Here is a 27,920-nt window from a genome sequence, read left to right on the forward strand (position 1 = left end):
GTATCAACCTACAATCTGAGATTCCATATTTGTTCTGATAAGCTATTGATATTTGCACCTATATTATTTGCAATGAGTAATTTCATTAGATAAAAATCCTGGAATTTATATAAAATTTTGTATTCAATTAATTAAACTTGAAATTTTATCTCTTGAATTTTAAAACAAAACACTTCATTATGATGTAATTGATTGTGATGATGTAATGGAACTAAACCTGATCAATATTTTTACATTCAATTACTTCCCAACAAAACATGGAGGGAAATCTGTTTAGAGAAGAAAAACCTAAAAAATATATGGATATTGTATTACATGAGCAACTTCAGATACTTAATTAAGTACCTGTTTTGGTAAAATGATGCTTTCAGTAAACAAATTAAAATTTAGGACTTAACCTTGTCATTAATGAGTTTAATTAGTAAAGGGATATCTAGCGCAGCTTTCTCTGTCTCTCTCCTTCATGATAGAATTGGCGATAACAGTGAACAGTAGAAGTAATGGAGCGGAGAAGTTGCACAATGATAATTCTCTTCACTAGAGAGGAGATCATGTGGCCACTGCCTCTTTAAGACGTCTTGTTGGGGTTGTCAGGAAGTATTCTAAGAAGAAAGATTTTTTTGGGGGGGGGGCTAGCAAGATTTGCGTGTAAACTGCAGATTGGACTGGAGTTTCCTGTATCTAAATTTTAGCGATTTGGGTGATCAAAGGAATGCTAGTCAGGTTAGAGACATAAAAAGGAGCGTTTACTGTGGATCGAAGTATTGTAGATTGTGGAGATTGAATTCTTGGGAAGACATGGTGCGTTTAATTGGAACCCTACAGCTCTATTCCCGTACCTATAGATGGGTTTTTAAAATAGAAGTATAAATTAGTCTTATGTTGCCAAGAGACAGTTTAGATCTTGCGTCTAAGATTCTTTTAAGTAGTCGTTTTAGTTCTGTACGTTTAAGTCTAATGTGGGAGATTCCAATATAGTCTTCGGTCCAAGTTAAGCCCAACGTGGAGAACTTAACTTAAAAATCTGTTTAGAATTAAAGGAAATGTGCTGGATTTGTTGAATAAATGGAAATCAACTATCGATTTGTTAGATTAATTGACTAAGTCAAATATCGATTGTAAAACTGCTAAATAAATTACTTTGTGTAGTGTAATCTGATGTAGTTGAAACAACAAAAAAGGTAGTAATCTGACGAGAATACGATTACTCTTATCACAATTCACGTGATTCGAACTTACGCTGTCGCCGGCCCCGAATTCGAAAACATAATTAACACTAACGCAATCTAGGTTTTAAATCCGTGAACTACACCGAAATGATACACTTTCGACGGAAATCAACTCACTTCCTGTTACACCTTCCTTGAAACTTTTTTAAATTGAGCCATTTTTTTAAATATAAAAAATAATATTAACAAATAGGGAAGAGATTAAGGTCAGAGGTTAGAGTGTACTGGTTTCGAACGCGGAGATCTCCAGGGTCCAAATCCAGCAGCTGCGGAAACGATAGAATACATGAAAAGATCAATTTATTTTATGATCTAAGGCGCGTCAACATCTGAGGTTATTGGCGTCGTATTCTCTCGTAATGCAGACAACACGGTCCATCACCGGACAGTTAGCTGTAAGAAGCTCCCAGGAAGAAAAAAATCTGGATTCGAACCAATCCAATTGAGAATCCAATACGCTAACCGCATAGTTAATCCCCTCCTTATAATTATTATTATTTTATCAAGGGATCTAATTACGAATATTTCCAGTGAAAACAGGAAATAGGATAGCTCACCATCGCAGCAATACATCCGCTTACCAGTGTAAGTAAGATAAATTAGCAGGAAAAGCCAATAATTTTGGCACTGCAGGAAAATCTTATATTGTATACTAAGAAGAGGCTGTGGGTGAGTTTTTGCAGTAAATTTTGTTTTTCCTAATGTACCAGTCATCTTTCCATTTAATTTATGTCCATCCGTAGGTTTTTCTTCTTTTTTTTATTTCCTTTGATTTGGACAAAAGGAAGATAGCAAAATATAAATTGTAGATCAGTTAGGAAAAGCAAATAAATTAATACAATCTGTCAACTAATACAATAGGCTGATATATGGGGCTGGGTTTAGTAAAGGCCATTCAGTTTAAACCAATGGCAAACCAAAGCAATATACGCCCTGAATACAACTGCAATGACTCAATTTATTGTATCTCGTAAATTTAATAACACAAAAGGCCTCCTATCTCTCTCAAAAAAAAGAGAAAAATCATTTTAAATTGTGGTACGCCACGATAAAATATTTATTCTACTTGAAAAAAATCGTAAAATCTAGCGTGGTTAAACTTGGAACTAATAATTTGTTGAAGGAGAACTTAAAAAAAAAGGGAAACTAGTCCTTTTTTACAAGAATTAAAGTGGGTCAGTACTTATAGACATAACAGTGAAAGTACAATACATTTCAAATTCATTTGAAACGCAAAATTGCTCTATTTATTTGATCGAATTCTGTGAAAGTGTGGGGGTTTGATTAATATTTGTGGTAGGACTAAATGTTTTTGTGGCCCCCTCCCCATATTTCAACAGGCGACCACACCCAAGTACTTGTACTCAATGTCTTAGATTTTTTAGAATTTCTAAAATTACTCAAAATTGTGTAATAATCATTTCAAATTCAAATGCAATCCGATCCAGGAAAATTTCCCTCCAAATAAAATAAAAACTTCATCGATTTGTAGTTTTACTTCACTCGGAAAAGTCATACTAGCGATTATCCGATTTCCATCAAATTTAGCATTCTAGCATTTATTACTACTTGATTTGACTGCAGAATTAATCCGCCAAGGCCGTGGGGCTATAAGGATAATTGTGGGCCTATTAACTGGGCCACTGCAGGCTCAGAAAACACAAGCATCGCATGGGCCTGGCAGATGGATAGCCTTTTCTAGGTTCTGTCAGGAGGAGGAAGAGGAAACGGCACTGCACGTGTGGCTAAGGATGTTACTCCTCAGGAGAGTGAAAAACCAAGGCCTGAGGAGCTTTACCCAGGGAGCCCGCTCTCCAGAATTAAGAGTCTGTCTCAAAAGGACGGGTCTGGAGGGTGAGCTTTAGAGTGAGAGGAGCCACAGTAGATCCAAAGGGGTCGCAGTGGCGTAGGCCTTGAGGCCGCCCTAGTTTAATCTAATCTATCTATCTACTACTTGATTTTTGTAAAGGCACAAATCTAAGACGGATTTCAGCTAAAACTTACAACTCACAGAAAGCAATATCGGATCCAAAAAAATAACCGGATATAAAATTAAGTCATCTACTACTTTATGCTGAGATATTCCGCTACAACCGGATGAAACTACCCATAAATAGCATCCCCTCTCCAAAAGCTCTTGTTTCCTGTCTTCAGAATGCTCTATGTCGTTTGCCCTTTAATCCATTCGCGGTCTCTTTCTTGACCTTAGATTAGATTAGATTAAACTAGGGCGGCCACAAGGGCTACGCCACTGCGACCCCTTTGGATCTATTGTGGCTTCCCTCACTCTAAAGCTCGCCCCCACTAGACCCGTCCTTTTGATCAGACTCTTAATTCTGGAAAAAAAAGTGCCAACAGCACGCGGTGTTCTCAGGCGGTCACCCATCCAGGTACTAACCACGCCCGTTGATGCTTAACTTCGGAAGGTCGAACGACAACATTGACCTTTATTCTCTGATTAATTTTTTGGAGGACAGCTTTTTTTTTCCCCCCTGCGCAGGAGGAATTGCCTTGGCCTAAACGGTAACCATTAAGGGAAGCAAGCACCGATATAAGTGAGTAAGCAGTAATCCAGAAAAAAAACCCAGGAAGATACTGGAAGTGGATGAAAGTTAAAATAAGCGAATGGATAAGCTGTACTGATACCCAGAATCCGATAGGGAACTAAATGTGGGATCCGTTACAGGATACCCAATGATGCGTGGTAAAGAAACTTATGGTAGTTTGTGGTTTAAGGTATTCTCCCTTGGGAATGGTACCCATACACACGCACAGATAGAACGAGAAATGCTCCAGATAAAGAAAACGGAAAGTTTAAGAAGAGAGAGAAAAAAAGAAAAAGATAGAATGAAGTGGGGCCCTCTTTTTCTGTCATCGAGTTCTCCTTCCGCCTCCAGTACAGCGATCTTCCTACTCCATCTTAGTACTTCTTCTGTTGGGTTAAAACTTTCCTCAAGTATACAACCAAGATAACAATAGATGTATATAAAAAAAGAACCACCCTCGGTTGTCATAGAGACTTAGTAACATAGTTACTTCGGTTTACATAACACTTACTGCTGCAAGAATCTTCTATACATAGATACAACTTAGGATTTTATTTAGCTAATATAGTACCCCCTCCTTCCCGTTTGTACATCAGTCTACACTTTAGGAGGGAGGGCAATAAGAGAAATTTTCTCCTTTCTCTAAATTCAATTAAAAATCTAAACAGACCCTAACAGGACTTTCTCATTATCTAAAAATTCAAGCTCCTAAATTTACAAAAAATTTGATAATAGATCAAATAATTATTTCTACTAATTAACAATATTAGAAAGTACCGGATATAGCCGAAACATTTTTGGTAGTTTCAGCCTGTAAAACAGGATTAAATTTTTGCCCCGTTATTTTTAAAATTTGAGATAATATTATTAAGGTGAAGCTTTAAGAGTCACTAATTCTAAAATTCTAAAACATAATTCAAATAACAGAGTTCAAAGTATTAGATTATTAATAGTGAAATTTATGAAATTGAATGAATCAATGAATGATATGAACAGTGAAATTTAGTGAATTTATGTAAAAATTAGGTAATTCGAAGACAAATATATGTAGTATTTGTTCATTCTTTTTGGTGACTGATTCATAATTCCAATAGGATGAAAAAATAATTGCCATTTCAGTCGAGTAAAATTTATTTTGCCGAGCTTTCGACCTAGGGATAGGTCATCTTCAGGTTGGATAGGTTGGTGTCGTGGTGTGGTTTGTAAGTTTGTTGTTCTTGATGAGTTGGTTGGACTGTTCTTTTCGTAGTATGATTTAATGGCGTTCATCAAAAGAAGTTCATCATAGAAAAAACAAGACCTCACTTTCCTTATTAAATCCCTGAAGATGACCTAGTCCCAAATAAATAATAAATAAATTAATTTTACTCGACTGAAAAGGCAATTATTTTTTCATCCTATATGTAGTATTATTGAACAAATAATAATAAAATCGTATCTTTTAATAATTAATTCAATACCCGTAATGATTATTTATTAATAAAGAACACAATTTTATAATTTTTGTAGCTAAAAATTAATATTTGAAAAACCGAGACGAGACCGAGATTTCTCGACGAGATATCATGTCTCGATCTCGGTTGCTCAAGTCTCGTCTCGGTCTCGGTCTCGGTACCGAGACCGAGATTTGTCTCGTTTCTCGTGCAGCACTGACCCGTTTAGTTATACTCAAGCGAAATTTGGGGTTCAACTAAGCATTCCGTCGTATTCAATCATTCCATACAATATTACTCAGAAAAATTCTCCAGCGCCCTTTTCTATTTACCGAACTTGCCCCTTCATACTGACCTCACAATTCCTTAAGTTCACAAATTCCGTAACTCCATTCTAATCCGCTCATTCTCTCTCCTTCTTAACAATCCCATAAAAATCCTCCTTGTAGATTGAAACGCCGCTTGCCTTACGACTGTTTTCCTAACATTTCTCGAATAAATCTCGACGAGATATATATAATGTCTCGATCTCGGTCTCGGTTGCTCAAGTCTCGTCTCGGTCTCGATTCTCGTGCAGCATTATTTGAGACTTTAAACTTTTTCATTCCGTTTTTTCTCGACGGAAAAAATCATATATCCTTATTTTCCAAGATGAGCTGTCTCTTTCAACCGAGACTTGCCTTTTGCAAGGATTCCTTAAAATCCGACATAAACATTACCCATAAACTTTTTCTTTTTTTTTTAACTAGGAAACGGTTAGTTTAGTTGTTAACGTATTCTGGATCCCGTCGCGGAAATGCTGGGTCCGAATCCACAGCTGCTGGCTCTTAGATTTCCTCTTTCTAAAAGCCTTTTACAGCTTACTGCCCGGTGATGGGAACAGTGTTGTCTGCAACGAGAGATCCCGAAGAATCAGAGCTACGGATGCCAATAACCTGACATATTGACGCGCTTTAAAATAAAAAATATAAACCGGATATAAATTTTGTTACCCAGCTAAAAGCTGCTTCTTGATTGGCTGTTAAGTGATAGCTCAATACGGTTATATTTATTGTGAACACACAAAATTGGTATTCTCTGCCCAATGATACACGTTTCTCATCAGTACAGTATGAAAAAATAAATAAACCTTTTTTAAGTGCACCTTTAAACGTGTAAATTTCGTGAAAACACAATTTGAAAATCAGAAAACTGAAATGCTCAAAAGAGAAAATGAAAATTTTTCCACTTTTAACATTTAATTGCTTAGACTTTAATTTTATCTGAACAGACAAATTAAAATAAAATGTGTAAAATACTTATTTGTTTTCTTCAAATCTTTTATCGCCTAAATTATATTTGGATATGGTACTTGTAAATAACATTGAGTTTCAATTTATTATGAAATGAAATATTAAAGCAAAAAAAAATGCAATAGAATGAATTGCAGTAATAACATTGTAATGGAGATTTTATTTACTTATTTGCACTTGAAAGAAAAAATCAAAAAGTTATAAAATTTTTCATAGACTATTAGTTTTTCCTCAAATAAGTTCAGATAATTATTCAAAAATAAGATTGCAAGCAATTTCCCATCGGAGGCTGGAATTATGCAGAAAAACGTCTTATAAAACGATCAAGAAAAGCCGGAAACGACCTAGCATTAGGCATGTACCAGATTTCTGAACAAAGAATACACTTTTATTTGTACAGGAAATGGTTTTGTTTATAAAAAAAAAAAACCTCAAAAAGATGTTGATCTTAAAGATAAATTAGGGCCCTCTCTTTATCGTCTGGGTGGAGTCCCAAAGATATTCAAAACCACAGCACTGGGGAAAGCTTAACTGGCTGCTCCTTCACGCATGAGTGCCGCCCTAGACTGGATATTCCTGAAAAAGCTTTACAGGAATATAAGTTGTTGATTAACAAATATGCAATGCTCCAGGAACACTCCTTTATCCAAAAAAAAACAAAAAAAAAACTGTCCTCTCCACTGTCCAGTTTTATCCTAAAATCACTCTGCCAGGAAACGGCCACCTAAGATTCTGATTAACCTAATTAAACATGTCTTTCTCTAGGTTTCTATTCTAACTGCAGGGTTTTTATATTCTTTTCTTCCCAAATGACTTTCTATCCCATACTAGGCAACCCTTAAACTGTGCAATGTAAATTCATTGTTTTTAATCATTATTTTTTAAAATAATGTACATAATTTGTAATAAAGTTTATATCTATCTATCTTATATAGCAGGGGTGGCCAACAAGTCGATCGTGAGGCCAGTTTTGGTCGATCGTCGATCGCTCGCAATGTCTGGGAGTGGAATTCCGTGTGTACCATGCACAATGGAAGCGATTTTAGAAGACAAAACTTTCTAGCAATAGTTAAAGCATTCTGGGAATTTCCCAAATAGTACAACAACTCATACATTGCAGTTAATAAAAAAATTAAATTGCATTTTAAGTTAGTAAAAATCTATCTTGAAAAAGTGTCGAAAAATAGAATTTTTTTAGGTACCGCATGTAACGGGAATGCTGCCATCAAAAGTTGGGTCTGGAAATTTATTTTCTTCATGAGCCTGTATCTCGAAAACTTAATAAGTGATTTTTAAAAAAAATATATTTTACTTATCCACTCATACCTCGCTGGAATGCACCTTATACTGAAACACAGTGTATAAATATAGTATGCATTTCACACTCCTTCTTCCCCCTTAGACTAGGCCTATGACAACAAGTCGATCGAGACACACTTTTAAGATAAAAATTAGATCTTACATACAGAAACGTTGGCCACCCCTGCTATAGTATAGCACTGATAAAATAAAATATTACAGCTGCTTTTGAAAAAAAATCTAGAAAAACAAATAATTGGTTAAGCAGCAAATCTGGGTTGCCAAATTTTGACATCTACAATTGGGATAAACATAATGCTACTAAGAAAGCATAAGAAGTGGGCGATATTGAATGTTGAAAAGTTTCGAAACATCATATCGTACATGAAATTTGACTCCAAATATCTCGCTTCCTACTGATCAGAACTGTATTATAAATTTAGTGCAGTTTGAACACTATTTCCGCTTCTACAATTAGGATTAACGTCAAATTCTTTTAGCCACTTCCTGTACAAATAAAAAAGCGGAATTTATGTCCAATAATCACTCGTATACGCTTTTGACTTTTATAAAGATTTATCTGACGTTTTCCTAAATAATTTCAAGCCTACAGTCGGAAATTTCACGTAATTTTTATTTTTACGTGAAATACGAGGGTCGTTTGAAAAGTCCGTGCAAAGTCAGAAAGATAGCACTACTGGCGCGTATCGAGGTTATGTTTAGTTAGTAGCATCTCTTGGAAGAACACACACCAAGTTTCAGCCAGATCGGTCTATTTCTTTGTGTTTGGCATTCGTTTGAATCGAGGAAGTCGTGATTTTCAAAAAATGGACGAAAAAGAATTTCGTGTGTTGATTAAACACTACTTTATGAAAGGCAAAACGCCTCAGGAGACTAAAGAGAAGCTTGATAAACATTATGGTGACTCTGCACCTTCGATTAGAACAGTTTATAAGTGGTTTCAAAATTTTCGGAGTGGCCATATGGGCACAAGTGACGCTGAACGTTCTGGACGCCCTGTTGAGGTTACTACTCCAGAAATCATTGATAAAATCCATGATATGGTGATGGATGACAGAAGAGTGAAGGTGCGTGAGATTGCTAGTGCTGTGGGCATCTCGAATGAACGGGTACATAATATTTTGCATCAACATTTGGACATGACAAAGCTATCCGCGATTGCTCACGCTTGACCAAAAACGAAATCGTGTAAGGACGGTTTGCAGCTGTTCCAGAAGAATCCGCAGGACTATAAGCGTCGTTTCGTCACTGTGGATGAAACATGGATACATCACTACACTCCTGAGACCAAAGAACAATCTAAACAATGGGTTACTAAGGGGGAATCTGCGCCAAAAAAGGCGAAGACCGTTCCTTCGGCCGGAAAGATTATGGCGACTGTCTTTTGGGATTCGTAAGGAATAATCCTCATCGACTATCTGGAAAAGGGTAAAACTATTACAGGTGCCTATTATTCTACGTTATTGGACCGTTTGAAAACCGAGCTGCAAGAAAAACGCCCACGATTGGTCCACAAAAAAGTCCTTTTCCATCACGACAACGCACCAGCTCACACCTCAGCAGTTGTGGTCGCAAAATTAATGGAAATAGGGTTCCAACTCGTTTCACATCCCCCCTATTCTCCAGACTTGGCTCCCTCGGACTACTATTTGTTCCCCAATATGAAGAAATGGCTGGCGGGAAAAAGATTTTATTCAAACGAGGAGGTGATTACAGAAACGAATGGCTATTTTTCAGACTTGGACAAATCCTATTATTCGGAAGGGATCAACAAACTAGAGCAGCGTTGGACAAAGTGTATAAGCCTAACAGGAGACTATGTTGAAAAATAAAAAAGGTTTACCCCAAAAAATTAAGTAGTTTTTATTTTTGCACGGACTTTTCAAACGACCCTCGTAATTAACTGATTTTGTATGACGGAAGCTAGTACGTAAAAAATTTAAAAAAAAAGAAAATATTATGTTATTTTAAGTCAATTCATTCAAGACGAATTTGTTGTAAAAAGCCACTTTTTTTTTGGAACTACAAAACCGGATATTTCCGGTGAAAATTAAAAATTGGGAACCGGAAACCAGCACGATTTCAATACCTCCTCTTACTAGAGTAAGAAAACGTTAAAAAAACAGAAGGTTTTTTTAATCACTTATAAACTTAAAATAACATTATAACCTCCTGATTACTAAATTTTAGCAATTAATACGAAATTGACCCACTTATAAAGTTATTATATTTTGAATTATTATTTTATAATAAAATTAAGGCAATTTATAATTTAATAATGGCACCATTTTTGGTGGGTAAATTGTTTAAATCAATATATTAAAGTCAAATCAAACAAAAGCAAAAAAACCATAAAAATTAATTATAAACTCAATATCTGTTCAATTAAATTTCAAGTTGTTTAAAGCAATAATTGCGCAAAAAAGAAATAACTAAAGTAATAATGTGATAAGAAATTTGAGTTTTTTTATATAAATTAAATTGTAATCAAGTAATTACTTCAAAATCTTTGGTATCTTTCGATTAGCAACAGTTCTGTAAGTATTTATTGTTCTTCTTTTTTTCTCCAAATTTTTATTCATTTTGCATAAAACTTTTAAGTAACTCTTTTCATTTACTTTGTGTGCAGTGTGAAAAATCAATGAAGCGTCTACTGTTGTTACTCGGATTGGCTGCACTCGTTGCAGCTGAAGGGGGGGTGAGTACAAATTTTGGTTATAATTTTTTTTTTTCCCCAAATGCACTGGATTTTCTGGATGCATAATTATGGATGATTCTCAAAAATGTATGCGTTTTGGAACGATCTAAACCTGATTGGGATAGTTTTACCTTACACCCAAAAAGGTTGTTCTACGTATTTTTTTTTGCTTTTTAATTTTGGATCAAAAGGAAGTTCCTGGAATAGAAGGGGTCTGTTAAAAACACGCGGGGTTGTGCTACGAGCTGGCTCAGACCCATTGGAAATCATGAAGCATTTTTTTAAATCGCGTTTATCATTTCAGCTTCGCTTAAATCTTTTCCCTTATTATGATTATTATTTTTAAGCCGCAGCAACGTATGAAGATCATTGAGAGCTTTTTTTTTTTTAATCAGTTCACTTCCGGTATTTGGGCAACACTTTCACTGGATGGTGAGCTGTATAAGTGAGCTCTGTGAGTGATTACTGCAGATATTTGTATTCTTCAATAAGTCAAAGTGAGGCGATGTTATATTTATTTACTTATTTACGGTTGACATAGAATCCCCATACTAGACTCGAAAAGACAAGAAACTAACCAACGCTACAAAACTTCTCGGCCAGACTACTTGACAAACGTTCGAAACTTAACCTACATAACAAAAGACTCTTATTTTCTTTTTTTAGGAGCTGCCCAGTCTTCAGCAGCTTCAGTATAGTCTTTCTCTTGAATATGATAAATTTGAGTTAATCAGTCTTCTTGAACTGTCTTTAACAATTGAAATGTTCTAAGTTACTTAAGTAAAGTCCCTTGGGATCATTATTTTCTAAGCATGCCATTACTTCTAGTCCTGTAAAGTTCATTAACAACACAGCAGCTTCCTTGCTGGGATGTCGTTGAGGAATTGGAGTCTGGAGTATAACTAGTCCTGTACTATCCAGCCAAGTAACTCGACTTCGGACCCTACTATAACTACCTCTTCTTTTAATGATGACATTGCAGCAAGGCGGTGAATTGGGGGGACTTTTCTTTTTTTTGTCTATCTCTGCAGATACTGCAGATCTGTGGCCTTGCCCAGTTTCTTCAGTCCGAGTCGCCAATGCACTTTTTATACAGAAACCTGTAAGCTTGCGAAATCTATTTCAAGCCAAATCAAGACAGTATTTTTCAATTTCTTCAGTTTTTAGTAGTTCGTAGGACACATGGAGTTATCGTTTAATAAAACATTCGATGTCCTTACTTGAAGAAGTATTCAGGTTCATGTCTTGAACCAGTTAGACTTGAAACTATTTAAACTAGTTAAACAATGGGAGGGGTGAGTTTCGACAAGCGGGTCAAATAGCTTTTGATCCATGGTGAACAAGACGAAATCATTGGAGCGAATGCCCAAACTTAAGTCGACCCCAAAAATCTTCAAAACAAAGAGTACGCGTATCAGAAGAAATAAGATATTTGTTTTTCAAATCAAAAACCTACATTTTCCTTTTTTTTTAGGAACCATGCGCATGTCCACATGCTCTGCATAGAGTTTGCGGCTCTGATGGTGAAACTTATAGCAACCCTTGTACGCTGAACTGTGCTAAATTCAATGGAAAGCCAGGTAAGTTACTGGATGAGCCTAACTAATAATATTTACGGTAACAATGGTTATACGTATTAAGTTCTATTGAATAACTTAAAATCCATTACAGAACTTGTAAAAGTCCATGATGGTCCTTGCGAACCGGATGAGGTATACAAAATTATTTTTTCATATTCACTTATTTTTTCCTTTTTTTCATCATAAAGTTATGTTAACATTAATCTAAAATGTTAACAGGATGAAGATGTTTGCCAAGAATGTGATGGTGATGAATACAAACCAGTTTGCGGATCTGACGACATAACTTACGATAACAACTGTCGACTAGAGTGTGCCTCTATCTCTTCCAGCCCAGGTAAGAAGACAGGAAGTCAGGGTTTATGGAACTGAATTTAATTTTTTAAATAATTATTTGTTGAGATCTAAGTTTTTTTCGAAAACTTCAAAGATGAGAATTCAAGCGCATTCTCAGTAAGCTTTAAGTTCATTAAGTGTTCTCCGTTCTATTTTTCAGGAGTTGAACTGAAACATGAAGGACCTTGTAGAACCGAGGAAAAGAAAATTCTTAAAAGATCTGATGAATTCGAAATGTATAGATGCGCATGTCCGAAAATATATTATCCGGTTTGCGGAACAGATGGTGAAACCTATCCCAACTTGTGCGTCCTCGAATGTCATATGAGAATGAATCCAGGTGATTTTATTCATAGACAACAAATCTTTATAAACTTATTTTCTTTCTGGATTAACTTGTTAAAATCCAAAATTCTCATGTTCTAAGTTACTTAAGTAAAGTCCCAAGGAATCATTATTTTCAAAAACAACTTAGTAGCTATTACTTCTATTCCTGTAAAGTTCATTAACAACGCAGCAGCTTCCTTGCTGGGATGTCCTTGAGGGATTGGAGTCTGGAGTATTTCTAGTCCTGTACTATCCAGCCAAGTAACTCGACTTCGGACCCTACTATAACTAAATCTTCTTTTAATGATGGCACCACATTCCGGCGGTGAATTGCAGAGTTATCATTATTATCTATCTCTGCGGATACCATCCTAGCCAAGCTTTTTTAATGGACCTTCCCGAGTCGTCGACAATGCCCCCTGTAATCTTGCGAAACATATTTTTTTCACTCAAAGACACATCCGGCACATTTCCATTCAGATCTCTTCTAGAAATAAGCGCCCCCCCCCTACTGGCTGAATCACTTCCAGGAAGTTTCGTCCACAGACTTCATCTCCTACGAAAGGATCTACCACTTATTCCTAATTTGGATTCAGCCAGCTAGTTTTTATTAGCTCCCACGACAATATGATCTAGTATCACAGGGTGACTTTTTATGTTCTCGGATATGGGCCACTATGCCTGGCCGTGCATTGCCAATCCTATTTTTAAGCTGATAACATTAGATTCATCAGTTTCTATAGCAACCTGACTATCAAAAAAGATAAGAATGTCTTCGTGTACAAGTTCAGAATACATCTTTCACGTGAACTTCCGCTTGAGCAGAGAGATTGATTGAACCATTGAACCCAAAAGTTAATTAAATAAAGTTTTTCAAAATAAATTAATCAATTAATTATATATTTCAGGACTTCAATTGCACCATTATGGACATTGTCAACATCATCATCACCATCATCCTCCTCCTCATCACCATCATCATCATCATCCTCATCACACCACTGAGAAACCAGTAGTTAGTAACACTTACTTTAGTTATTGATAGATTCAACAAAAATCATTTTTCTTTTATTTAATCATTAACTATACGAATAATTTCTTAACGAAGTGTTTAATGAAATAAGTTTGATTAGGGGGTTTAAATTTGAATAGATAAGATTAACACTGTGATCTTATTCATAAAAACATTATCTTAGAAATAGCTATATAATCCACAAAGCACAATATCGGCACAAAAGCTTTGGCAAAGTTCTCTAAGTTGGGATATTCACTCTTACTTGGGGGTTTTCAAATCAAGTACAACTGTTTACCAGACTTGTAATGATACGTAACATTTCCAATAAGATTCTGTTTTAAGTACATCATAAGACAAGAGTATGTTTTAACAAAAAAAAAAAGCCTCGAACCAGCACGTTTAAGCTTTCAATATACAAAAAAAAAAGCTTGAATTTCCAAACAAGTGGCTCTTAGGAGCTGCCCAGTCTTCAGCAGCTTCAGTATAGTCTTTCTCTTGAATATGATAAATTTGAGTTAATCAGTCTTCTTGAACTGTCTTTAACAACTGAAATGTTCTAAGTTACTTAAGTAAAGTCCCTTGGGATCATTATTTTCTAAAACAACATAGCATGCCATTACTTCTAGCCCTGTAAAGTTCATTAACAACACAGCAGCTTCCTTGCTGGGATGTCGATGAGGAATTGGAGTCTGGAGTATTTCTAGTCCTGTACTATCCAGCCAAGTAACTCGACTTCGGACCCTACTATAACTAACTCTTCTTTTAATGATGACATTGCAGCAAGGCGGTGAATTGGGGAGACTTTTCTTTTTTTTTTGTCTATCTCTGCAGATACTGCAGATCTGTGGCCCTGCCCAGTTTCTTCAGTCCGAGTCGCCAATGCCCTTTTTATACAGAAACCTGTAAGCTTGCGAAATCTATTTCAAGCCAAATCAAGACAGTTTTTTTCAATTTCTTCAGTTTTTAGTAGTTCGTAGGACACATGGAGTTATCGTTTAATAAAACATTCGATGTCCTTACTTGAAGAAGTATTCAGGTTCATGTCTTGAACCAGTTAAACTTGAAACTATTTAAACTAGTTAAAAAATGGGGGAGTTAGTTTCGAAAAGCGTGTCAAATAGCTTTTGATCCATGGTGAACAAGACGAAATCATTGGAGCGAATGCCCAAACTTAAGTCGACCCCAAAAATCTTCAAAACAAAGAGTACGCGTATCAGAAGAAATAAGATATTTGTTTTTCAAATCAAAAACCTACGTTTTCCTTTTTTTTTAGGAACCATGCGCATGTCCACATGCTCTGCATAGAGTTTGCGGCTCTGATGGTGAAACTTATAGCAACCCTTGTACGCTGAACTGTGCTAAACACAATGGAAAGCCAGGTAAGTTACTGGATGAGCCTAACTAATCATTTACGGTAACCATGGTTAAACGTATTAAGTTCTATTGAATAACTTAAAATCCATTACAGGTCTTGTAAAAGTCCATGATGGTCCTTGCGAACCGGATGAGGTATACAAAATTCTTTTTTCATATTCACTTATTTTTTATTTTTTTTATTTCTGATCTTAATCATTAATCTAAAATTTCACCAGGATGAAGATGTTTGCCAAGAATGTGATGATGTCGATTACGAACCAGTTTGTGGAACTGACGACAAAACTTACGATAACAACTGTCGACTAGAGTGTGCCTCTATCTCTTCCAGCCCAGGTAAGGTAGAAGACCGCAAGTCACGGTTTATGGAATTGAATATAAATTTATAAATAATAATTTGGCCAGATCAATAGTATTGAAGCTGTAAAAAAAAAAAAACTACCACGTTGAGCACCCAATTGCATGTTGTTCAGCTCTTAAAACTTAGAACATACTGGACAAATATTCAAAAACATAGGGCCCTTAGCATCCATTATACTTCCAAGACACTATTTCTCTGTATACACTTCCTCTACATTCTAAGTACAAGCTGATGACATAATAAGACCAAATAGGCAAGATACAGGAGGCATTTACTTTACATCAACTCGCTGACGAAGAAACTGATTAGTTTCTATTCAAGTGACTTAGAAACTTTAATCTTAACTCAGTCAGTGACAATCGTATTCTCAGTTTATAAAGTGTCTCTGTACTTTTTTTTTCAGGAGTTGAACTGAAACATGAAGGGATATGTAGAAAGGAGGAAAAGAAACTTCCTAAAAGATCTGTGGGATTGGAACATACATGCGTCTGTCCTTATAATTATTTCCCGGTTTGCGGAACAGATGGGGAAACCTATCCCAACTTGTGCGCCCTCCAATGTCGTATGAGAGAAGTTCCAGGTGATTTCATTCATTCAGTCAACAAATCTTTATGAACTTATTTTCTTACTGGATTAACTCATCAAAAATTCTCATGTTCTAAGTTACTTAAGTCCCAAGGTATCATTATTTTCAAAAACAACTTAGTAGCATGCTATTACTTCTAGTCCTGTAAAGTCCGTACCCCACACAGCAGCTTCCTTGCTGGGATGTTGACGAGGTATTGGAGTTTGGAGTATATTAAAGTCCTTGTACTATCACAGCCAAGTAACTCGGCTCCTTTAGATGGAATAAAACGGAGTCACTAATTATTTCTATTTCTTCCAGCACCGTTAAGGAGAATTTTTAAAAGTCCGCAGGTCACGGTTTATGGGATTGAATTTAAATTTCAAATAATTAGTTGGTTAGATCTATAGTAAGTAAAGTAATTGCCTATTTTTTCAGGCGGGCTTTGCGTCCAACTAACAATTAGGTGTTGTGGACGGAGGCGACTAGCAAACATACTTTACTGTAAATTTCTCATATTAACCATTAAATAAAATCTAAAGGCCTAATTCCGGGAATCGAACCCAGTACCACAATACATATTAGCTTTACAGGTCTCGCCTCTAACCGCTCGGCTACCGCGGCGCCTTATTATTAATGCTTTATGAAACTAACACGCTCAACACTCAATACATGTTGTGCAGCCTTCAAACAATTAGGGCATCCTGGAGTAATATTCCAAAACCTAGGACCCTTGGCATCTATTGTTATTTCCTGGACACTTACCATAACTACCCTGTATACAATTCTTCGACAAGAACAAACTGATGTTATAAAAAGACAAAATGGACAATACACACGAGGAATTACTTTATATCAACTCGTTTTTCGAGTCTAAGAGAAAATTGGGTTTGTTTACTTTTTTTTTTTTGTATTTTCACTTTCACTAATCTTAGCAGCGACTTTCCATTTTCAGTTTTCATCGAAAATACGCAATTTACGCGATCGATTGAACACTTTTCCGAGATTTATTCGAAGATGGCTCCTAAATTTTTGTAAATACATTCAAATACAAATACATTTATAACTTTTAATTGAATGATTTTCTTAATTCATTTTAGGTCAGTGCTTAGGGCAAAGGACGGGACAGATTTCCCCTTAAGAGTACAAACCGCAACCAAATCTAAATAAAACTATTAGGTTTCATTTCTTTTTTACGGGAAGTGGGATATCCTGATTAGTTTCGATTCTAGTGACTTTGAAACTAGCAGTCAACTCAGGTGTGACAATCGTATTCTCAGTTTATGAAGTGACCCCGTTCTATTTTTAGGAGTAGAACTGAATCATGAAGGACCTTGTAGTACAGAGGAAAAGAAACTTCTTAAAAGATCCGGGAAATTGAAAAAAAGTTGCCCATGTCCGAGAATATTTGCCCCGGTTTGCGGAACAGATGGAACCACTTATGCCAACTTGTGCATCCTCAAATGTCAGATGACAGTTGTTCCAGGTAATTTTATTCCCAAGTCAACAAATCTTTATGGACTGATTTTCTTTCTGGATTAACTTGTAAAAGTCACAAATTCTCATGTTCTAAGTCACTTTAGTAAAGTCCCTTGGAATCAATATTTTCAAAAACAACTTAGTGGCATGCTATTACTTCTAGTCCTTTCAAGTTCATTAACAACACGGCAGCTTCCTTGCTGGGAATATCGATGAGGGATTGGAGTCTGAAGTATATCTAGTCCTGGACTTGGCTCCGGAAACTACTATATCTAAATCTTCTTTTAATGATGTCACTTCAGCCTGGGCGGTGAATTAGAGAACTTCTTTTTTTGTCTATCTCTGCAGATACTGCAGATCTGTGACCTTGCCCAGCTTATTCAGTCCGAGTCGCCAATGCCACTTATAAAGAAACCTGTAAGCTTGCGAAATCTATTTCAAGCCAAATCAAGACAGGTCTTAGATTTCTTCCGGATCTCTTCACGGTTTTTTTTCACTTGCTTAAGTCCCAGGAGGCGCCAACTTCGTACTTAAGCTCTTCTGGGAAAGAACTGCCACTAGCTTAGCCTGGGCATCAATCCCCCAAATATTTCCTGGAATTCAATAAAGTGTGACTTTTTTTTTCTCTTTCTCTCTGTAGTGGGCAATGATTGAGATCGCCATGACAGTACTAATCCACTTTTGATCTGATGTCAGAGTCACCGGATATCTAAAAGATATTATTTTTCCCCTTATTCCAACCCACAATACGTCTTCCTTTTTTACGTGAATTTCCGTTGAAGATGATGGGAAACTTCTTCTAAGAAGTTCTGTTCCAAGTCCCTTTTCCTAAACTTTCAGGGCCAAAGTAAAATTTAAATTATAAACGTTAATTAAATTCAGTGATTCAAAATAATTTAATCATTTTTGTATTAATTTCAGGACTTGAACTGAAGCACACAGGAAAATGTCTACCCCATTTGGATTTTCCCGACCCAGTTAGTACAACTTTCTTTCATTATTGATTGATTAACAAACAATAATTATCTTTCACTTTATCAATAATTATAAAAATAATAAAAAGTATTTAATAATAGAAATTTTGATTTTTGAATTCAAGTTTGAAGTGAAGGAACTGAATAAGGAATGAAAGGTTAGCGGCTTATTTTTTGAGCAGGTAGTACTAAGATTTCGCAAATGATTGGTTACTCCTTTCAAGTTAAGAAAGAGAGATTTGTTGATTGGTAACTGGCAGACTTTCTTCTAAGCTTCATTCGAAAAACAGAAAACGTAACTCAACTATAGTAAAAACTCCATTTTTGTGTAAAAGCGGTGAATGTTTTTTTTTTTTTTTTGCAAGGCCCTTGACGCCTGCGCACTTATTCCAGAGCTCACTGTCAGGCTCCGTGCACTGTGTTGAAGACAATACTGGCCATCGCCGGACAGTGAGCTGTAAGAAGTGCATGCATAGGAAAAGAAAAATCTAAGAACCAGCAGCTGGGATTCGAACCTGCGATCTCCCTTTCTTTTCATTCAAACCACTCAGCTAATCCCGTTCTCGGTGAAATCCTATTTGCGAAAAATTCAATAAAATAAAGCAGTATGAGATTTGTTACAATAATTTACTTCGTACTTTAATAAAAGGAACTACTGGTTGGTGTCAACTTTGATAAACTTTCAGTGGATATTCCATTTTTAAGCGTCTGATTCTGGATAAATAGTTTTTAGATGATCACCTAAGTTTGGGTGTGGTGTTACATATCTGTAATATGAGTACCAAGCTTAAAAGCTCAAAATCGCTTAAAGACAAGCTTAATCTTAAGTTTGAAAGTTGCTCACTTCTCCCAGTAAAAAAAAAAATGTATACAAATAAACGTAAAAGAAACGGTTTTACCGAGAATTATAACTTTGTCTATTGCGTAGTTACGACAAAGTAGCCTCAATTTTGTCTTCATTTACAAGATCCTTTATTATTTTTTGATGAATCTCTATAATAGTAGATTTGTCTATTACGTAGTTAGACAAAGTATCCTCAATTTTGTCTTCATTTACAGGATCCTTTATTATTTTTTGATGAATCTCTATAGAAGTAGATTTATCTATTACGTAGTTAGACAAAGTAGCCTCAATTTTGTCTTCATTTACAAGATACTTTATTATTTTTTGATGAATCTCTATAGAAGTAGATTTGTCTATTGCGTAGTTACGACAAAGTAGCCTCAATTTTGTCTTCATTTACAAGATCCTTTATTATTTTTTGATGAATCTCTATAATAATAGATTTGTCTATTACATAGTTAGACAAAGTACCCTCAATTTTGTCTTCATTTACAGGATCCTTTATTATTTTTTGATGAATCTCTATAGAAGTAGATTTGTCTATTACGTAGTTAGACCAAGTAGCCTCAATTTTGTCTTCATTTACAAGATCCATTATTATTTTTTGATGAATCTCTATAGAAGCAGATTTGTCTATTACGTAGTTAGACCAAGTAGCCTCAATTTTGTCTTCATTTACAAGATCCTTTATTATTTTTTGATGAATCTCTATAGAAGTAGATTTGTCTATTACGTAGTTAGACAAAGTAGCCTCAATTTTGTCTTCATTTACAAGATCCTTTATTATTTTTTGATGAATCTCTATAATAATAGATTTGTCTATTACGTAGTTAGACAAAGTAGCCTCAATTTTGTCTTCATTTACAAGATCCTTTATTATTTTTTGATGAATCTCTATAATAGTAGATTAGTCTATTGCGTAGTTACGACAAAGTAGCCTCAATTTTGTCTTCATTTCCAGGATCCTTTATTATTTTTTGATGAATCTCTATAGAAGTAGATTTGTCTATTACGTAGTTAGACCAAGTAGCCTCAATTTTGTCTTCATTTACAAGATCCTTTATTATTTTTTGATGAATCCCTATAATAGTAGATTGGTCTATTGCGTAGTTACGACAAAGTAGCCTCAATTTTGTCTTCATTTAAAGGATCCTTTATTAGTTTTTGATGAATCTCTATAGAAGTAGATTTGTCTATTACGTAGTTAGACAAAGTAGCCTCAATTTTGTCTTCATTTACAAGATCCTTTATTATTTTTTGATGAATCTCTATAATAGTAGATTGGTCTATTGCGTAGTTACGATAAAGTAGCCTCAATTTTGTCTTCATTTACAAGATCCTTTATTATTTTTTGTTGAATCTCTATAAAATTAGATTGGTCTATTACGTAGATAGACAAAGTAGCCTCAATTTTGTCTTCATTTACAGGATCCTTTATTACTTTTTGATGAATCTATATAGAAGTAGATTTGTCTATTACGTAGTTAGACAAAGTAGCCTCAATTTTGTCTTCATTTAAAGGATCCTTTATTAGTTTTTGATGAATCTCTATAGAAGTAGATTTGTCTATTACGTAGTTAGACAAAGTAGCCTCAATTTTGTCTTCATTTACAAGATCCTTTATTATTTTTTGATGAATCTCTATAATAGTAGATTGGTCTATTGCGTAGTTACGATAAAGTAGCCTCAATTTTGTCTTCATTTACAAGATCCTTTATTATTTTTTGTTGAATCTCTATAAAATTAGATTGGTCTATTACGTAGATAGACAAAGTAGCCTCAATTTTGTCTTCATTTACAGGATCCTTTATTATTTTTTGATGAATCTCTATAGAAGTAGATTTGTCTATTACGTAGTCAGACAAAGTAGCCTTAATTTTGTCTTCATTTACAAGATCCTTTATTATTTTTTGATGAATCTCTATAGAAGTAGATTTGTCTATTACGTAGTTAGACAAAGTAGCCTCAATTTTGTCTTCATTTACAAGATCATTTATTATTTTTTCTTGAATCTCTATAAAAGTAGATTGGTCTATTACGTAGTTAGACCAAGTAGCCTCAATTTTGTCTTCATTTACAAGATCCTTTATTATTTTTTCATGAATCTCTATAGAAGTAGATTTGTCTATTACGTAGTTAGACAAAGTAGCCTCAATTTTGTCTTCATTTACAAGATCCTTTATTATTTTTTGATGAATCTCTATAGAAGTAGATTTGTCTATTACGTAGTTAGACCAAGTAGCCTCAATTTTGTCTTCATTTACAAGATCCTTTATTATTTTTTCATGAATCTCTATAGAAGTAGATTTGTCTATTACGTAGTTAGACAATGTAGCCTCAATTTTGTCTTCATTTACAAGATCCTTTATTATTTTTTGATGAATCTCTATAATAGTAGATTGGTCCATTGCGTAGTTACGACAAAGTAGCCTCAATTTTGTCTTCATTTACAAGATCCTTTATTATTTTTTGTTGAATCTCTATAAAATTAGATTGGTCTATTACGTAGTTAGACAAAGTAGCCTCAATTTTGTCTTCATTTACAGGATCCTTTATTATTTTTTGATGAATCTTTATAGAAGTAGATTTGTCTATTACGTAGTTAGACAAAGTTGCCTCAATTTTGTCTTCATTTACAAGATCCTTTATTATTTTTTGATGAATCTCTATAGAAGTGGATTTGTCTATTACGTAGTTAGACAAAGTAGCCTCAATTTTGTCTTCATTTACAAGATCCTTTATTATTTTTTGATGAATCTCTATAATAGTAGATTTGTCTCTTACGTAGTTAGACAAAGTATCCTCAATTTTGTCTTCATTTACAGGATCCATTATTATTTTTTGATGAATCTCTATAGAAGTAGATTTGTCTATTACGTAGTTAGACCAAGTAGCCTCAATTTTGTCTTCATTTACAAGATCCTTTATTATTTTTTGATGAATCTCTATAGAAGTAGATTTGTCTATTGCGTAGTTACGGCAAAGTTGCCTCAATTTTGGCTTCATTTACAAGATCCTTTATTATTTTTTGATGAATCTCTATAGAAGTAGATTTGTCTATTACGTAGTTAGACAAAGTAGCCTCAATTTTGTCTTCATTTACAAGATCCTTTATTATTTTTTGATGAATCTCTAAAATAGTAGATTTGTCTATTACGTAGTTAGACAAAGTAGCCTCAATTTTGTCTTCATTTACAAGATCCTTTATTATTTTTTGATGAATCTCTATAATAGTAGATTAGTCTATTGCGTAGTTACGACAAAGTAGCCTCAATTTTGTCTTCATTTACAGGATCCTTTATTATTTTTTGATGAATCTCTATAGAAGTAGATTTGTCTATTACGTAGTTAGACCAAGTAGCCTCAATTTTGTCTTCATTTACAAGATCCTTTATTATTTTTTGATGAATCTCTATAGAAGTAGATTTGTCTATTACGTAGTTAGACCAAGTAGCCTCAATTTTGTCTTCATTTACAAGATCCTTTATTATTTTTTGTTGAATCTCTATAAAATTAGATTGGTCTATTACGTAGTTAGACAAAGTAGCCTCAATTTTGTCTTCATTTACAGGATCCTTTATTATTTTTTGATGAATCTCTATAGAAGTAGATTTGTCTATTGCGTAGTTAGACCAAGTAGCCTCAATTTTGTCTTCATTTACAAGATCCTTTATTATTTTTTGATGAATCTCTATAGAAGTAGATTTGTCTATTACGTAGTTAGACAAAGTAGCCTCAATTTTGTCTTCATTTACAAGATCCTTTATTATTTTTTGATGAATCTCTATAGAAGTAGATTTGTCTATTACGTAGTTAGACAAAGTAGCCTCAATTTTGTCTTCATTTACAAGATCCTTTATTATTTTTTGATGAATCTCTATAATAGTAGATTTGTCTATTACGTAGTTAGACCAAGTAGCCTCAATTTTGTCTTCATTTACAGGATCCTTTATTATTTTTTGTTGAATCTCTATAAAAGTAGATTGGTCTATTACATAGTTAGACCAAGTAGCCTCAATTTTGTCTTCATTTACAAGATCCTTTATTATTTTTTGATGAATCTCTATAGAAGTAGATTTGTCTATTACGTAGTTAGACAAAGTAGCCTCAATTTTGTCTTCATTTACAGGATCCTTTATTATTTTTTGATGAATCTCTATAGAAGTAGATTTGTCTATTACGTAGTTAGACCAAGTAGCCTCAATTTTAACTTCATTTACAAGATCCTTTATTATTTTTTGATGAATCTCTATAGAAGTAGATTTGTCTATTACGTAGTTAGACAAAGTAGCCTCAATTTTGTCTTCATTTACAAGATCCTTTATTATTTTTTGATGAATCTCTATAGAAGTAGATTTGTCTATTACGTAGTTAGACAAAGTAGCCTCAATTTTGTCTTCATTTACAATATCCTTTATTATTTTTTGATGAATCTCTATAATAGTAGATTTGTCTATTACGTAGTTAGACCAAGTAGCCTCAATTTTGTCTTCATTTACAAGATCCTTTATTATTTTTTGATGAATCTCTATAGAAGTAGATTTGTCTATTACGTAGTTAGACAAAGTAGCCTCAATTTTGTCATCATTTACAAGATCCTTTATTATTTTGTGATGAATCTCTATAGAAGTAGATTTGTCTATTACGTAGTTAGACAAAGTAGCCTCAATTTTGTCTTCATTTACAAGATCCTTTATTATTTTTTGATGAATCTCTATAATAGTAGATTAGTCTATTGCGTAGTTACGACAAAGTAGCCTCAATTTTGTCTTCATTTACAGGATCCTTTATTATTTTTTGATGAATCTCTATAGAAGTAGATTTGTCTATTACGTAGTTAGACCAAGTAGCCTCAATTTTGTCTTCATTTACAAGATCCTTTATTATTTTTTGATGAATCTCTATAGAAGTAGATTTGTCTATTACGTAGTTAGACAAAGTAGCCTCAATTTTGTCTTCATTTACAAGATCCTTTATTATTTTTTGATGAATCTCTATAGAAGTAGATTTGTCTATTACGTAGTTAGACAAAGTAGCCTCAATTTTGTCTTCATTTACAAGATCCTTTATTATTTTTTGATGAATCTCTATAATAGTAGATTGGTCTATTGCATAGTTACGACAAAGTAACCTCAATTTTGTCTTCATTTACAAGATCCTTTATTATTTTTTGTTGAATCTCTATAAAAATAGATTGGTCTATTACGTAGTTAGACAAAGTAGCCTCAATTTTGTCTTCATTTACAGGATCCTTTATTATTTTTTGATGAATCTCTATAGAAGTAGATTTGTCTATTACGTAGTTAGACCAAGTAGCCTCAATTTTGTCTTCATTTACAAGATCCTTTATTATTTTTTGATGAATCTCTATAGAAGTAGATTTGTCTATTACGTAGTTAGACAAAGTAGCCTCAATTTTGTCTTCATTTACAAGATCCTTTATTATTTTTTGATGAATCTCTATAGAAGTAGATTTGTCTATTACGTAGTTAGACAAAGTAGCCTCAATTTTGTCTTCATTTAAAAGATCCTTTATTATTTTTTGATGAATCTCTATAATAGTAGATTGGTCTATTGCGTAGTTACGACAAAGTAGCCTCAATTTTGTCTTCATTTACAAGATCCTTTATTATTTTTTGTTGAATCTCTATAAAATTAGATTGGTCTATTAAGTAGTTAGACAAAGTAGCCTCAATTTTGTCTTCATTTACAGGATCCTTTATTATTTTTTGATGAATCTCTATAGAAGTAGATTTGTCTATTACGTAGTTAGACAAAGTAGCCTCAATTTTGTCTTCATTTACAAGATCCTTTATTATTTTTTGATGAATCTCTATAGAAGTAGATTTGTCTATTACGTAGTTAGACAAAGTAGCCTCAATTTTGTCTTCATTTACAAGATCCTTTATTATTTTTTGATGAATCTCTATAGAAGTAGATTTGTCTATTACGTAGTTAGACAAAGTAGCCTCAATTTTGTCTTCATTTACAAGATCCTTTATTATTTTTTAATGAAGCTCTATAATAGTAGATTTGTCTATTGCGTAGTTACGACAAAGTAGCCTCAATTTTGTCTTCATTTACAGGATCCTTTATTATTTTTTGATGAATCTCTATAGAAGTAGATTTGTCTATTACGTAGTTAGACCAAGTAGCCTCAATTTTGTCTTCATTTACAAGATCCTTTATTATTTTTTGTTGAATCTCTATAAAATTAGATTGGTCTATTACGTAGTTAGACAAAGTAGCCTCAATTTTGTCTTCATTTACAGGATCCTTTATTATTTTTTGATGAATCTCTATAGAAGTAGATTTGTCTATTACGTAGTTAGACCAAGTAGCCTCAATTTTGTCTTCATTTACAAGATCCTTTATTATTTTTTGATGAATCTCTATAGAAGTAGATTTGTCTATTACGTAGTTAGACAAAGTAGCCTCAATTTTGTCTTCATTTACAAGATCCTTTATTATTTTTTGATGAATCTCTATAGAAGTAGATTTGTCTATTACGTAGTTAGACAAAGTAGCCTCAATTTTGTCTTCATTTACAAGATCCTTTATTATTTTTTCATGAATCTCTATAATAGTAGATTTTTCTATTACGTAGTTAGACCAAGTAGCCTCAATTTTGTCTTCATTTACAGGATCCTTTATTGTTTTTTGTTGAATCTCTATAAAAGTAGATTGGTCTATTACATAGTTAGACCAAGTAGCCTCAATTTTGTCTTCATTTACAAGATCCTTTATTATTTTTTGATGAATCTCTATAGAAGTAGATTTGTCTATTACGTAGTTAGACAAAGTAGCCTCAATTTTGTCTTCATTTACAGGATCCTTTATTATTTTTTGATGAATCTCTATAGAAGTAGATTTGTCTATTACGTAGTTAGACCAAGTAGCCTCAATTTTGTCTTCATTTACAAGATCCTTTATTATTTTTTGATGAATCTCTATAGAAATAGATTTGTCTATTACGTAGTTAGACAAAGTAGCCTCAATTTTGTCTTCATTTACAAGATCCTTTATTATTTTTTGATGAATCTCTATAGAAGTAGATTTGTCTATTACGTAGTTAGACAAAGTAGCCTCAATTTTGTCTTCATTTACAATATCCTTTATTATTTTTTGATGAATCTCTATAATAGTAGATTTGTCTATTACGTAGTTAGACAAAGTAGCCTCAATTTTGTCTTCATTTACAAGATCCTTTATTATTTTTTGATGAATCTCTATAATAGTAGATTAGTCTATTGCGTAGTTACGACAAAGTAGCCTCAATTTTGTCTTCATTTACAGGATCCTTTATTATTTTTTGATGAATCTCTATAGAAGTAGATTTGTCTATTACGTAGTTAGACCAAGTAGCCTCAATTTTGTCTTCATTTACAAGATCCTTTATTATTTTTTGATGAATCTCTATAGAAGTAGATTTGTCTATTACGTAGTTAGACAAAGTAGCCTCAATTTTGTCTTCATTTACAAGATCCTTTATTATTTTTTGTTGAATCTCTATAAAAGTAGATTGGTCTATTACGTAGTTAGACCAAGTAGCCTCAATTTTGTCTTCATTTACAAGATCCTTTATTATTTTTTGTTGAATCTCTATAGAAGTAGATTTGTCTATTACGTAGTTAGACCAAGTAGCCTCAATTTTGTCTTCATTTACAAGATCCTTTATTATTTTTTGATGAATCTCTATAGAAGTAGATTTGTCTATTACGTAGTTAGACAAAGTAGCCTCAATTTTGTCTTCATTTACAAGATCCTTTATTATTTTTTGTTGAATCTCTATAAAAGTAGATTGGTCTATTACGTAGTTAGACCAAGTAGCCTCAATTTTGTCTTCATTTACAAGATCCTTTATTATTTTTTGTTGAATCTCTATAAAAGTAGATTGGTCTATTACGTAGTTAGACAAAGTAGCCTCAATTTTGTCTTCATTTACAAGATCCTTTATTATTTTTTGATGAATCTCTATAGAAGTAGATTTGTCTATTACGTAGTTAGACAAAGTAGCCTCAATTTTGTCTTCATTTACAATATCCTTTATTATTTTTTGATGAATCTCTATAATAGTAGATTTGTCTATTACGTAGTTAGACAAAGTAGCCTCAATTTTGTCTTCATTTACAAGATCCTTTATTATTTTTTGATGAATCTCTATAATAGTAGATTAGTCTATTGCGTAGTTACGACAAAGTAGCCTCAATTTTGTCTTCATTTACAGGATCCTTTATTATTTTTTGATGAATCTCTATAGAAGTAGATTTGTCTATTACGTAGTTAGACCAAGTAGCCTCAATTTTGTCTTCATTTACAAGATCCTTTATTATTTTTTGATGAATCTCTATAGAAGTAGATTTGTCTATTACGTAGTTAGACAAAGTAGCCTCAATTTTGTCTTCATTTACAAGATCCTTTATTATTTTTTGTTGAATCTCTATAAAAGTAGATTGGTCTATTACGTAGTTAGACCAAGTAGCCTCAATTTTGTCTTCATTTACAAGATCCTTTATTATTTTTTGTTGAATCTCTATAAAAGTAGAT

General features: G+C 33.6%; 2 protein-coding genes across 6 annotated transcripts in view; one reads left to right on the forward strand and one right to left on the reverse strand.

Annotated features, from left to right (window-relative positions):
- LOC141457065 (extracellular tyrosine-protein kinase PKDCC-like) overlaps nucleotides 1–27,920 on the reverse strand; it is a 295,376-nt gene that overhangs the window by 132,561 nt on the left and 134,895 nt on the right. The gene's annotated exons all lie outside the window — the stretch shown is intronic.
- Nucleotides 10,269–27,920, forward strand: part of LOC141457334 (serine protease inhibitor dipetalogastin-like) — a 30,316-nt gene continuing 12,664 nt past the window's right edge. Inside the window, exons 1-13 of one of the 5 annotated variants that reach the window (XM_074134173.1) lie at nucleotides 10,269–10,357; nucleotides 10,450–10,518; nucleotides 11,993–12,098; nucleotides 12,190–12,230; nucleotides 12,318–12,435; nucleotides 12,595–12,774; nucleotides 13,670–13,776; nucleotides 15,050–15,155; nucleotides 15,245–15,285; nucleotides 15,369–15,486; nucleotides 15,915–16,091; nucleotides 17,386–17,562; nucleotides 18,477–18,532. In XM_074134173.1, coding sequence (XP_073990274.1) covers nucleotides 10,462–10,518; nucleotides 11,993–12,098; nucleotides 12,190–12,230; nucleotides 12,318–12,435; nucleotides 12,595–12,774; nucleotides 13,670–13,776; nucleotides 15,050–15,155; nucleotides 15,245–15,285; nucleotides 15,369–15,486; nucleotides 15,915–16,091; nucleotides 17,386–17,562; nucleotides 18,477–18,532 — 1,284 coding nt within the window. In that variant the 5' untranslated portion in view covers nucleotides 10,269–10,357; nucleotides 10,450–10,461. The remainder of the gene's footprint in view (nucleotides 10,358–10,449; nucleotides 10,519–11,992; nucleotides 12,099–12,189; nucleotides 12,231–12,317; nucleotides 12,436–12,594; nucleotides 12,775–13,669; nucleotides 13,777–15,049; nucleotides 15,156–15,244; nucleotides 15,286–15,368; nucleotides 15,487–15,914; nucleotides 16,092–17,385; nucleotides 17,563–18,476; nucleotides 18,533–27,920) is intronic. The other 4 variants (XM_074134178.1, XM_074134175.1, XM_074134176.1 and 1 more) reach the window with 4 other exon arrangements.

This window comes from Rhodnius prolixus, unplaced genomic scaffold, assembly GCF_049639745.1.
Source record: "Rhodnius prolixus isolate KJV_2025 unplaced genomic scaffold, Rpr scaffold_10, whole genome shotgun sequence".
Taxonomy (NCBI): Eukaryota; Metazoa; Arthropoda; class Insecta; order Hemiptera; family Reduviidae; genus Rhodnius; species Rhodnius prolixus.